At 42.0% G+C, this 13,731-nt stretch overlaps 1 protein-coding gene across 4 annotated transcripts in view; it reads right to left on the bottom strand.

Moving 5' to 3' along the window:
* The window catches only part of Unc13b (unc-13 homolog B), a 171,666-nt gene that overhangs the window by 25,569 nt on the left and 132,366 nt on the right, over positions 1-13,731 (bottom strand). For 3 of the 4 annotated variants that reach the window (XM_042695951.1, XM_042695931.1, XM_042695958.1), the window contains 6 exons: positions 10,440-10,486; positions 7,021-7,099; positions 4,970-5,044; positions 4,324-4,543; positions 2,466-2,693; positions 1,720-1,861 (listed from right to left, as the gene is read on the bottom strand). In XM_042695951.1, coding sequence (XP_042551885.1) covers positions 1,720-1,861; positions 2,466-2,693; positions 4,324-4,543; positions 4,970-5,044; positions 7,021-7,099; positions 10,440-10,486 — 791 coding nt within the window. Of the gene's footprint in view, positions 1-1,719; positions 1,862-2,465; positions 2,694-4,323; positions 4,544-4,969; positions 5,045-7,020; positions 7,100-10,439; positions 10,487-12,833; positions 12,857-13,731 lie in introns of all 4 variants that reach the window. The other variant, XM_042695941.1, reaches the window with a different exon arrangement.

Below are 13,731 nucleotides of genomic sequence, written 5' to 3'. Positions count from 1 at the left end.
TCAGAATCCGCAATATAAAGTCAGAAAAGACTCAAGATATTCCTAGTATGTCCAACTGGTCATATCTACTTAGCTTTCTAATTTCTCCATCTAACTGTGTTGGTGGATTTCTATTACACTTCAGTATATCCTTTTTTTCTTTCTCTCTTTTTTTTTCCTTTTTCTTTTTTGGTCGGTTGTGGGGCTTGAACTTGGCCTGGATGTTATCCCTGAGCTCTTCAGCTCAAGGTAAGCATTCTACTACTTGAGCCACAGTGCCACTTCTGGTTTTCTGGTGGTTAATTGAAGAGTCTCATGGACTTTCCTGCCTGGGCTGGTTTTGAACTACGATCCTCAGATCTCAGCCTCCTGAGTAGCTAGGATTACAGGCATGAGCTACCCGTGCCCAGCCAACTATTTGCTTGAATGGCCATTTCCTCTCTGGTATTTGCTTTGGAGAAAGGAATTGTCAGGTCTCCTGCATGCTAACCTCCCTACAGTTATTTTCTGGATCCTGCTTCCTCACTCAAAAGTTGAACTCAATAACTCCGTTATATTAACTGCTCATTTCCCTATGTTCTTTTTTTTTTTGTCAGTCGTGGGGCCTGAATTCTGGGCCTGGATGCTGTTTGTCAGCTCTTCAGCTCAAGGCTAGCACTCTACCACTTGAGCCACAGCACCACTTCCAGCTTTTTCTGCTTATGTGGTGGAATTGAACCCAGGACCTATGCATGCAAGGCAAGCACTCTACCACTAAGCCACCTTCCCAGTCCCTTCTCTATGTCCTTATCTTTCCTTATTATATTGAAATATTATAGTGTAACTACTGTTCTACTGAAAATAATAGACAAATCACAAATTAGTTTCTTGAAAATAGAAATTGAATTATTCAGTTTGAGAAAAAATTATTATATACATAATAGCAATATAGTAAATTATTCACTACAAGTACACAAAAATGGCCACATACCAGTTCGTTTAAAATTGGTCATAGAAGACCAATTCATATTCATAGTAAAACATTCATATTCTTAAAATAAACAGGTGCTTCCCCTGGTAATTGTTGCTCTGGACTAGAGATTAATTTTATGTTCATTCCCTTCTACATGGGTTCTTCCAGGAGCCAACAGAAGATAGGTAAACCAGTCTGATCAGCTATTCAGACCCAAAATCTTGATTCGAGGCGCCTGGATTCTTCAGATAGTATTCGAGCTTTTATCTACTTTTCAACAACCATTCCTTCTTTTCTACCATAGCTCTAAGAAAGTAAGGGGGTGGAAGTAAAAGTTTGGGTTCTACAGGAAGAAAAGCTTCTGGAGAATGGAAGTGTCTCTAGATCCCAGATTTCCATCTTCAAGCCAGAATTATCCAATAGTAAGATAAGGACTTTGTTTTCTCACTCTTCAGATAGCTCAACCCTTCCTAGGCAGGGTGGAAGGCCAGGGAGGTAAAACAGGGTGGTCAGTTCTTGGTCTTGTCACTGAATGTAGAAAAAACTTCTTAATGCTGGTTAAAAAACAATAATGGGGTGATCCTATGTCCCCTTAATAAGCCTAGTTAAGAAAGGGCTTGGGTAAATGCCCAGAGACAGTATGATTGTTGCCCAAGTAAGCATTTAAAAAATGAGATTTCTCCACTGCCTTTTTCCAATATTTTCTGGGTTAAGCCAGAAAAGCAGGATGTAATACAGCTTCCAAAATACACACTGTCTCAGGTAAGATAAAACCCTCTATGACTTACAAATGGAACTTCTCCTCCCAAACAGGATTCAAGTTTCCAAAAATGGTCTTGGTACGTTTCTTGGTTTTGCCAACTTGCACAGTCACATAAGGGTCACTGGATCCTGTTTTGTCCTTGGCTTGTAGGCCCTGGGCACACACCACTGCAACCCAAGCATAAATAGGAGGTTTCAGAGTACACATTCAAGTGAGTCAAAAGTCTGCGATAGCACTAGTCACAGGCTACACTATGGTAATATTCATAGTCTTCCAATGCTCTCTGCACAACAAACATAATCTTACTACTCTATATCTACCCTTAGTCTTAGGCCACCATCTACTTCTTCAATGTTCAGCCCAAGAATCCCATCTCCTTACCTGAGCTCTAACTGACCACTTATCCCTCACTGGATACACACATAGTTTAGTCCCACCCATCCAGTGAGTAAAATACTGGTTAACTATTCCATAATCTGCCTAACACTTTTCCCAAACCCCAGTTCTTATAATATCAAACTGTTAGTCAAGTCTATAGTGTCAGGCTATTAGCAAGTCTTTATATAAACTTGCTATAATTAATACTGTTTGAAAGTGCCAGTTTTGCTTCTCTCCAGCACCAGAATCTAAGTGAGGAGGAATCATGAACATTTGGGCCTTCCCACTTCCACTTAGTTCTATCTTCTTTCTCCCAGGTCCCTTACTTCATACCCAGATGCTTCTTTCCCAGGGAAAACATAGCACTGTCCCTTCAGATTTTTGCCTGCTTACCCGTGATGGTAATTTTGGCTGACCATTTGGAGGTCCCATCTAGTACACTTTGTTTCACCGTTTTCATCTGCTGAACATGGGCAACTTTGCTCACTGTGAAGACATCCCGGATAACTTCAAAGATCTCTGGCTTATTCCGCTCTCGAATCTTCATGCGGTCCTTCATGGCCATGATAATGTTCTGGGTCCGATCCTCAGCTCCATGTTTAGAACTCTTTTCTGCAGCGCCTGAAGAATGACCCAGAGAGTAGCGCTAAACAACAGGTTACCTCTCAGACCAAAACTGAGCTAAGGAAAAGGCCCTAGGAGATGACAAGAGCAATGGAAGGAGATTAGAAAGACAGGGATCATTCTGAGAAATGGAAAAAGTGAAGTCTGCTCTCTGGCCAGTGGAGTTCAAAACGCAACTCAAAGAGTAGCAAAATCTTGATAAGGGTAATGAGGGCTCATTATTCTATTCTATTTAGACACATGTTGAAACTTACCATCAGTTATCCAATCTAAGGTCAAAATATCACCAATGGGTATCTCAGATATGAGGGAGGAGTAGTGAATGGGCAAGACAATACCAACAATCTCATAAAACTGCCAAGCATAATGAAAATCCCAGAATTCATTATGGCACACAGTTGGGTTCTGCCCTATAACTCTAGTATCTTTAATTATATCAAATAGTGTGGTATAATAAGAAATGTATGGCTTTTGATATCAATCTTGAGTTCAAACCCTGTCTTCATTACTCCTAGCTTGGAGAACCATTTTTCTCTAAGTACAAATAATGATGCTTGTCTCTCAGGGTTATAATAGACATTAGTTCAGATAGTATATATGAAGTATATGCCCAGGGTCTAGAATATAGCATTAAATTGTCACTATCTCTTCCTTCTCCTCTTTCTCCTTCTCCTCCTTCTTTTCCTCCTTTCCCTCCTCCTCCTCTTCTTCCTCCTCCTCTCCTTCTTCTCCTTCTTCTCCTCCCCCTCTTCCTCTTCTTCCTCCTCCTTCTCTCTTCTCCTTCTCCTTCTCTTTCTTCTCTTCTCTTCTCTTCTCTTCCTCCTCCTTCTTCCCTTCTCACACCATAATCCTTAAAGCCTTTGTTACTATGGCTTGGTTTGATGACATAGAAGAGTACTTTCCCACATGGCTCTTCCCTGCTCTTCTTGGGGTTGGGCCACAATGAGTGAAAGCTGAGGAGGAGGAGGATGTAAGGAGAAAGAAACTTGGAGCACTACCAACCTCCTGATCAGAACTTGTTTCATCTGCTTCTATGTTCCTCATTCTGCCAGGGCAATATAAATCATATATGTAGCTCCCATATTCAGGCCTTGGGAGTTTGACACACTCTCCCTAGACCTCTGTTCCATCTGTTTGAAACTTCTATTCCTGGCAGTGTCATTTAAAAGTTCTATTTACAAACAAGGAATAAATGCTGTCTTGTTGAGGTACTAAGGCCTAAAACCTCACAAGGGTCTTCTGTGAGGCCTAGGCCTAGAACATCATATAGCTTACTTTCTTTATTTGTTATTAGTTTCAGTCCCTGATTAAAACACTCCTCTAGTCACTTGGGCAGTAAGGTCACTGTGGGGTATGTACTATATAAATTAACCTTCTGGAATCAACTAAACCCTAGAAGAAATTCTTGCTTCACGAGAAAGCTGCAGCAAGTTCTAAAAGTGCTTAAGCGGGTATCATAAGACCTGCTATTTGGGAAGGCAACCCATATTTATTTAGCAGACTACCTTCCCTGGAAAGGAAAGAACTTTAGAAACAGGTAGGTGAGTCTTCAGCTTTTTGATGAAGACTGTTGTGGAGAGGCCCTGATGTCCCCACTTCTCACCCTTCCTCTCACAGGAATACTCACGCTGCAGGCAGTCAGCATTGAGCAGGTCCTGGCACTTCTCATGGCACTTGACACCACACTCACTGCAGCGCATGCCCTGCCGGGCAATGCCCCAGAGCATACCTTCACACTCATAGCAGTAGGTGGGAGTAGTAGCTGTCCAGACCTCAAAGTTGTGAGGTGTAGTACAGGAGATGGGGTAGATTAAGGCCTGCAGGGTTTTCTTATATACATGGGATTTCTGAAAGACACATACCCCATTATTCACCAGTGGTTTTATGATTCTGGGGGAGTTATCAATACTGAGATCCTGTAGGACAGTCAGGACCCTCTTTTCCCTCCTGCAGAAAAGACATTTTAACTTGGCCCAACCCACTGTCCTGTCTGACAGACCGAAGTCTCTAATAAAGTTTGCTTTTGATCAGATAACACAAATTTGACTTAAAGCTAGGCTTGAGTCTTCTCCCAGCATTCACCCTTTCTAACAAAATAGAGTATTAGGCCCACCATAAAACGCTGCAATATGAGACTCTAGTCTGGATATTGGTTACAATGCAGAAAATTGAGATCTTATGCTGTTTCATCAACTTTTGAATTCTATTTAGTATGGCTATAGAAATGATTATTCTAAAGCCAGTGGATTCATACAAGTCCATGGGTCACTTACCAGCTCTTCATCCTTGAGAGAGGTACGTGTAGCCATTGCAGAAGTAATCCCCGCCTTCCGGGACTGGACCAGTGACTATAAGAAAGGCCTTGCTGTCAGCCCTGGCCATCACCAGGGACTGGCAAAGTGCTGGGGAGGAAGCTTTAGTCACCAAAGCCACATGACTATAACTTACACAATGGATTTTTACTGTCCTTCACAGGGACTTCCCTTGGCAACAAGTAACTAGTAATCCAGGTTAAGATGCAAACCCCATGATCCTCAGGGGAGTAGTCTAGCAATGTTAGAATAGTACTTCCTACAGGGTAATCTATCATCTGAGGTACTTCTTTTCCTTCACTATTCTTAGGTGTCCTATCCCATAGAAATTCCTTGTTTACAGGATGAAAAAAGAAAATGAAAGCTTAGAATTCTAGTAGAAAACAAGTTATAAGAATAAGAGAGAAACAACTCTTTCAGTGACATTAAAGAACCATCATCAGGAATGAGATTCCATGGTAATGGCTATCTACTGGAACCTCCCAATACATAATCAGTGGTGGGCTGTAGAGCCCAGCAATTCAAACAAGCAGGATACTTGGAAAACAAAAAGGCAAAGTAACCACAGTCAAATTAAGCAGGGAAGGAAAGTGGGGATGGGTTGTCCTGCTAGCCAGGCTCTTGTGTACAGGATCCCAGGTATCTTGCAAGCCCAAGCTTTAGGGATACCCCCAGGAAAGATAATGATTTCCTTAAGTCAGCAAACACTGGGAAGACTAAAGTCATACTATCAGCTTAAACAGGAGGACCAGCTGGGTGGGGCACAAATAGTTTGGGATGTGGACTCTTAAAAGGACGAGGAGGGGCTCTGGAAACACTCACCATGGCCTGTGCAGAGGAGAGCAGAGAAAGGAACAACATGATGTTAAAGCCCCTCAAGAGCATGAAACCTTTCAGAGGCAGCTGAGTATCTTCCCTATAGTCCAAAGTAGAGAACATGTTCCAATCCCCTTTGCCTCTAACCACTAAAATCTCTCTTAAATTCAACCAATTGGCTAGGGTCTAGAGTTCCTATTCTAAGGACAGTTATGCTACAAAATGAGACAGGCAAGTGGAGAGGACAGAGAAGGGGAAATAAGATATGAACTAAATACTTGCCGTGGGCAAGAAAGGAAAAAACAATGAAAATCACACTGAAAAGGAGGGAAAAGAGAAAACGGGAAATAAAGAAATAACAAAGTGAAAATGTGAGGTGACACTTTCAGCCAGCTAAGAGGCAAAACATGAGTGGGAGGAAAAAGAGAAAAGAGAATGGAGGATGGAGAAAAGGAGTAGATAGGAAGAATAGAATGGAAAAAACTGAAAGAAACAGCAGAAAACAGTCCTAAGTCAAGGATTCAGTCAACTCCTACAACTTGCATCTAATCTTGAACTCTGAGACTCCTGGGAGGTCTGGACTCCATTCTACCCCCCCCCCCCCCCCCCCGACAACCACAGGCTACAGACCTAGAAAGGGGGCTGGTGGTTATCCTCAAGGTCTTGTGATTAGCTTTCATGCCTAAGCCTGTTGCAATTCTATTCTACAAATGTTTACATTGCTTCTTGATGCCAGTCATTGGGTTACCAGAGATAGTATGAATTATGTCCTAGGAAAAGGTTTTTATTTGACCTCTTGGGAAGCGTCAAGTTTTAGTCCTGCTCATTACACTTTGAGCTCAACAATCTAGATTAAGGGTTACAGGCAATTCACAGTCCAGGCCATCAATGAAGGCTATAGGGCACTTATAGGAGTTAGATGCCTAAGGGAAGACTGTAGAGTCCAGCTTTACGGGCCAAAACCACAAATGTTCTAGGTAAAAGTTTGATCTACTGAAGAGTGTAGAGGTCTGGCTAGGAGTGAGGTAGAACAAGGTGCTACTGAAGCCATTATAAAGTCCTAGTAAGAGATTTAGAATGATTATAAGCCCATTATGAGCCACTAAATGGACCTGTTCCAATCTTAACAGTTTTCCAAGGCCCAATGGGGGATGCCATAAGACTACTTCCTATACTTGTGCAAAGTCTTCACTCACCAGATCACTGACAAGAGGCAATGGCTTTTTTCTGCGTAGATCTGGCATACTGTCAATGCCATAGAGCCCTCCAGCTGGCCTAAGGAGAGAAGAAAAGAAAATATGTCAGATTCAGAGGTCCACTCTCCTCACTCTCCCTCTCCCCAGAGGAAGATGAGTACAAGGTAGCTTCTACCATGTGCCTTTGAAAGGGTTAAGGAAGACAATAAATAGAAAAGATAAAACCATGTGATGAGCAATGGAATCTGCTCACATGCTTCTAGCTAAGGACTAAAATCATTTATCCAAGAAAGTGAAGCTACCTCTACTTATTTGAAGATGCTTGTGTTCCTGAAGGTAAGGTAAGAATTAGTGGTCAAGAGAGTTCCTGCCCACACATAGACCAGAAACACTATACCTCAAAGAGACATCCTGCATGGCCTATGCTAGAACAAAACCCACAGGAGTGGCTCTATAGGAAAAGCCTACTGTCTAGGTGAGCAAGACTAGTAAAGTATGATAAGTAAAAAGAGACCTTCTCGGGCTGGGAAGGTGGCTCAGTGGTAGAACGCTTGCCTTGCATGCATGAGGCCCTGGGTTTGATTCCTCAGCACCACATAAGCAAAAAGAAAAAAGCCAGAAGTGGCGCTGTGGCTCAAGTGGTAGAGTGCTAGCCTTGAGCTGAAGAGCTGAGGGACAGCGCCCAGGCCCAGAGTTCAGCCCCACGACCAGAACCCTCCCACCCCCAAAAAAAGAGACCTTCTCAATCCAAAAGTAAAAAGGTCACCAGTTTTGCCTATCCAAGCCTTTTGAAGAAAAGGGTTTCCATAGACAGAGAAGTCTTCATAATCAAGAGGAGACAGGGAGGTGGGATAGGAGACAAAAAATACAACGTGAAGGGTGCATTTAGAAAGGAAACAGCATAGTGACTCAGTCTGGCCTTGTTCTACAGACACACAATAGAGACCAGAGGAAAATGATAGACCAATTGGAGATAGCTAAAACTTTTTTTCAGTTGGTCATGGGGCCTGAACTTGGGCCTAGGTGCTGTCCCTGAGTTCTTTTGCTCAGGCTAATGCTCTACCACTTTGAACCACAGCATTACTTTTGATTTTCTGGTGGTTAATTGGAGATAAGAGTCTCACAAACTTTCTGCCTAGACAGGCTTTGAGCCATGATCCTCAGATCTCAGCCTCCTGAGTAGCTAGGATTACAGCGATCAGCGATCTAAAACTTTTATATCTTTACTATATTTAATTTTGTTGTTTTCCTGTTCTTCAATAAAATGTAATTAAAAAACAGAAGATATCTCCAAAAGAACATTGGTCTTATACTGAATTAATCTAAGTTCACCTGCACTTCCATAACTCCCTATATGTCTTTTGCCAATATTTCCTCTTTGAGTTTTGGTATCATGCCTATAAAATGGGGTGAAAGGGCTACAAAAATCTCTCTACCCTTTGCTGAAACTCTGAGACTTTTTTTTTCTGGTCATGGGGCCTAAACTCTGAGCCTGGGCACTGTCCCTCAGCTCTTCAGCTCAAGGCTAGTGCTCTACCACTTGAGCCATAGCACCACTTCCGGCTTTTTCTGCTTATGTGGTGCTGAGGAACCAAACGCAGGGCAGCATGCATGCAAGGCAAGCACTCTACCCCTGAGCCACCTTCCCAGCCCTGAAATTCTGAGCTTTAATGAGAGGAGATTGTTAAAAACACAACAACCCATGTACTTAATTGTTTTGCTTTGGTTTGAGACAAGGTCTCTCCATGTTGCCTAGACTGGCCTCAATCTTGAGACCGTTCTGTCTTAGCTTAGTGCTAGGATTATGGATGTGTTTCCCCATGACCAGCTATTCATGTGCTTGTTTTTAATGAGATCAACAAGTTGAAGGTGAGTTTGTACACCACAGCTGATCTAAAGAAAGAAGTCCCAGAAGACTAAATTGATACTTCTACTACATAACAAAGAATAGAATCACAAATTGGGTCAAAGCCACAAGCTAGAACAGTCAACATGTGGATTTTGAATTAACTAGTTCTGAGCTTAGAAATTTGTTTTTAATGCAATTACCAGCCTAGGGAAACTCTGTTTTTGTGAAAGCTTCTAAAGACTAAGGTGAAGGAAAGGAACACAAAAGACCAAACAAACCCCTACATGGCTCTATTTAAAAATAGTTTGGATATTGAACCCCCTTGTGTAACAAGTTGAAGCTAAATAAACAAATAAACTAATAATGATTTGGATATATTCCATTGGAATGTGTATATTTTACAGTTATTAGGAGAATTAAAGTTCACGAAAAAGCAACTGGTGCCACAGTTCATAGCCAATTCTAACATCTATATGGTCCACTGAAGTCAAGAAGTTTTTGCAACATAAATCATCTTTTGAAAAAGAAAAAAGGGACAGATTGTTCAAATTGTTGGCTCTTGATTAAAAAAAATCACACACACATACACACACAGTCACATACATACACACACACACATACACACACACATGTAAAAATGTAGGAATAACTAATACATGATCTGATTTTCTCTGGCCAGGAGTTGGAAGAGACAGCTACTGAGTCCAAACTTAAAAGCCTTTATAGGGCAAAGGAAGAAGAATCAGATGAGTAACTGGAAGTGTATGTAGGGGAGAATGGGATTTCAGGAGGTATTTAAATTCTCTCTCAAAAAGCCAATCAGTTACAGGCAATGTCTGAACTGTTAAAATGGCTCTGTTACAATCACATGGATCTGGAAAAAAAAATGAGAATTCCTAACGGATTTTTTTTTATTTTTTTGTCAGTCATGGGGCTTGAACTCTGGGCTTGGGCGCTGTCCCTCAGCTCTTCAGCTCAAGGTTAAGGCCCTACCACCTGAGCTACAGAGCCACTTCCTATTTTCTGGTGGTTTATTGGAGATAAGAGTCTTACAGACTTTCCTGCCTGGGCTGGCTTTGAACCTCAATTCTCAGATCTCATCCTCCTGAGTAGCTAGGATTACAGATATGAGCCACCCATGTCCAGCTCCTAAGGGATTTTTTTGTCATAACAGTTGAAGCCAGACTGAGTCCAGGCGATAATCAAATCATCTACATCATCAACAATACAATGTGAAGATTCTTCACAATGCAGATTCTTTTTCTAATGCCCTCATTCTTCTATGTAAAAGGACTACCACCACTATGGTGCAATAAACCAGAAATCAGGGGAGCTCCAAAGCTCTCTCCCCTAACCCTGGGGAATATATATATTATGCAAAACTCCTTCTTCTGCCTCTAGGAGTCAATCAACAGTTCTCTTCTCTGCCCAGAGAAGAGAACTGCCAACCAACCTCCTTCCTTCTTCACAATCCAGTTTATGGAGTGACCTCTCCAGCTTGTCAGGAAAAAAGCTAAAAGCAGACAGAAGAGAGATAAAATTCACATAAAGCTTACAGAGAATCACTTACCCTTCTGGAAGCCACTGAGGCAGAGATGGGTCACCATCATCTGGAATCTTCAAAAAGAGACGTAAAAAAGTTAGATTTTGGGATCTACTGTAGGTTAGGCTGTGATTAGTTTATGTCACATTAACCCAATGGTAACAACCATCCTAATATCTAAGCCAGTGACCTATCATCTACCATCCAGGGTGACAAGCAGGTCAGCCAAAGTGGCAGAACTTAGCTTCCTTCTCCCCAGTGAATAAAAAAGATATAGGGCCAAACTCATTGAAGTCCTAGGGCTACAACCACTCGAAGTTTTGACAGCTGCCAAAATTCACATTTCCCTATATAAGGAGTATAGTTAAGCAATAAGACAAACCTAAGGGAAGCCCTTCTTAGGCTTCTGGACCTCACTAAAACAAAGGAGAACTTCATATACAGTTGAGTCTTCTTCCAGCCACATTCCTAAATTCCTTTAATTGCTTCATAGGCAGACCTGCTATTTTTGGATTTCCCTCTCAGGTGATGACTGAAGTAGCCTGGGTACCTCAAACCTTCGCACACTGGGTATGCAAGTACAAGTCCCCTCTCTACATTTCACAAACTCTACAAGAGAGCTCAGGACAAATTAGACACTCAGGTTATCATTCTGGTGAATTTTACAGGCTGTAAGCAGTTGAAAACTGAGGCACCAAATAATTCAAGGAAGGAGCAGTAAAAGGCAAGAAACCAAAACCAAGTCAAAACAAAACAAAACAAAACCCCACTTTTTAAAATGTCTTATAGAACAAAAGCAAAACAAAGCAAGCAGTACAGAGAAGACAGCTCCAAAGCTACCAGCATTCTCTAGAGGACTAAATGGTGCCTGTTTCTCAGAAACAATAAAATGAATGTTAGCAAGTCTAGGGCTTCATACCCTTCCTTGTTCCTTTCCAGTCTTACCTCCCTGCCATCAAACTATCCTAGTACATATTAGCTCCAGAAAGGAGACAGAAGAAAGCTGCTTAGCTTTGGAAGGGGTGATATTTGAGTAGAGAGGAAAGTAGGAGAATTTGTGGATGAGGCAAGCCAGAGTAGAATAGAGGAAGACAGGCCAGGGCTAATGGATGGTAAAAAGGTAAGCAATAGGTCCAAATGAACTTTGGATTTCAGATCTTCTCAGTAAGAAAGAACACTTGTATATGCTTTAACCAAGCCTATCTGCCTGCATCCTTATACCACCCCATCTGCCATCTGTTCTGCTTCAGAGGTTAGGATAACACTTGGAGTGAAAAAGTCAGGAACAAAAGACAGTCCATAATGGCTAAAGCAAGTGACAATGTCTCAACACAAGAAATGATGGAGAAAACTGTAAGTCTTCTATTATTGCTTGGTGGCAGAGGCAAGGGGTGGGCACTGGAGGAGTACTTCCTTAAATCTTGATGTCTTACCAACTAGAACTTACCTTTCCTTTGAAAACACCTAATGTGCTGGTTCTTATTTTCTTTTCAGTTCTCATAATTAAACATTTTCCAGAAACTACTAGGCATACAAAAACATGCACAAAAAGTTTGGAGAGCAATCCCAGATTATGTGCAGTTCCTGTGCTTATAGGAGACAACAGTCTAGAGAATCACAGACCATGCACACGCAGCATACTGAAAGAGGGAAGAGAGTAGGAAGTACAGCCAAACTACTTATTCATAGATACAACCTGTATCTGAAGGAATCACAAGGTGAGCATGAATCCTGCACTTATGGCTTCAGTGCCTGTGCACACCCAACTGAGAGGATTCACAGTGTTTGCCCAAATCACAAGCAAAGCAAACCCTAAGTAAATGTGCTTTACAAAGCACGAGGAGGCCACACAACAGGTCTACAGAGGCTTCTACCCACAGAAGCCAACAAGCCTGCTCAAAAGTACAGAGCACATTCACACTCTGGGTCCCAACCAAGAGCCACAACATGTCTATAGCAAGTTCTGTTCAATACAAAAGCATGCATGCTGGGCTCAGCCAGGGGTTACAGCATATGCCAGAATCTGCAGCAACAGGTAGAAAATGGACACACACTGTGCAAACTGGGAGAAAAGGATGATAATCAATGTCTGTGGAGAGCTAAACTGAGTAAGAGTGGAAGCACACACACATGCTCTATCAAATATGCATCCATGCTGGCGCACACACAAATTTCACATTGTGCTCCAGGGATGTTAGCAGGAGCATGGAGCACACAGCATGGAGCATGCACATAAACATCTTTCTAGAAAAACAGACTATCTTTATGAGCCACAGCTCAGAGGCACAGATCATGCACACGCGCGCGCACACACGCACACGCGCGCGCACACACACACACACACACACACACACAGAGAGTGCTCAGAGAGCAGGGTGGAGAATAGAAAACAAAATGGGCCCAGAGAGCCAGAGGTATAACCTGAAGGGCTCCTCGCTTTCCTTCTGCAAGGAGAGAAAGAGCAGGGAGAAAAAAGGCAGAAAGGTTAGTAGATTCTGTTTTATAGCAGGGAACCCAAAGAGAATGTCAGCACACCCCAAGGTACATGGAGGAGAGAATCCTGGATACCTGTGTGGGCCTCAAAGCCCGGATTGCTGGCCCCTAGAATCTTATCTCTCTGTGTCTGCTTGGTCACTGACATTTAGTTTGAACTTTCCAATGGCTACTTAACCCAAAAGACAAAGTCTGCCTGAAGGTTCTACTCATCCTTTCCTTCTTTCTAAAGTAGTCCATAGTCAGGGCTGTCAGAACCACAGTACCAGGTTTGTTACTGATACTACATCACAAATAGAGGAGAATTAAAAAGAAATGAGTTAACATTCCTACTTTTTCAAGCTATTTCTGACAGACCAATGGGTCATCTGTACTGACAGAATAAACTGAGAACTAGGAATTCTTAAAGACAATGTAGCTCTAGAAAAATGGGTGAGAGGAAAATACTCTTCCTGGAACTAGACTTATCTCTTCCACACCTATATCCACATCTATAGTCTTTCTAATATATCCTATTCCCTTTGAATAAAAAAAAAAAAAAACAGCAAGTAACACTTCAACTGACCCAATGATTCAAGCTGGAAATGTTTCTCTCAACTATATTAAATACATTCTCCATAGCATGTCCCTTATTTTGAAGCTTTGTGTTTTCCCAGACTTCCCCATAATGACTAAGAATAAAATTCAATCCTCTTAAGGCCATCCGTACCCTCCATGATTGAATCCCAATCCCAGAGTTTTAGGGTTGGAAGTGTGGATCAAGTGGTAGGGTGCTGGTTTACCAATTCCAAAATTTCCCTCCCCAACCTTCAGATGCTTCCCAATA

Source organism: Dipodomys spectabilis, unplaced genomic scaffold (genome assembly GCF_019054845.1).
Source record: "Dipodomys spectabilis isolate Male_0828 unplaced genomic scaffold, ASM1905484v1 ptg000006l, whole genome shotgun sequence".
Taxonomy (NCBI): domain Eukaryota; kingdom Metazoa; phylum Chordata; class Mammalia; order Rodentia; family Heteromyidae; genus Dipodomys; species Dipodomys spectabilis.
The sequence above is the reverse complement of the archived record's forward strand: the minus strand, read 5'-3'. Positions and strand labels throughout refer to the sequence as shown.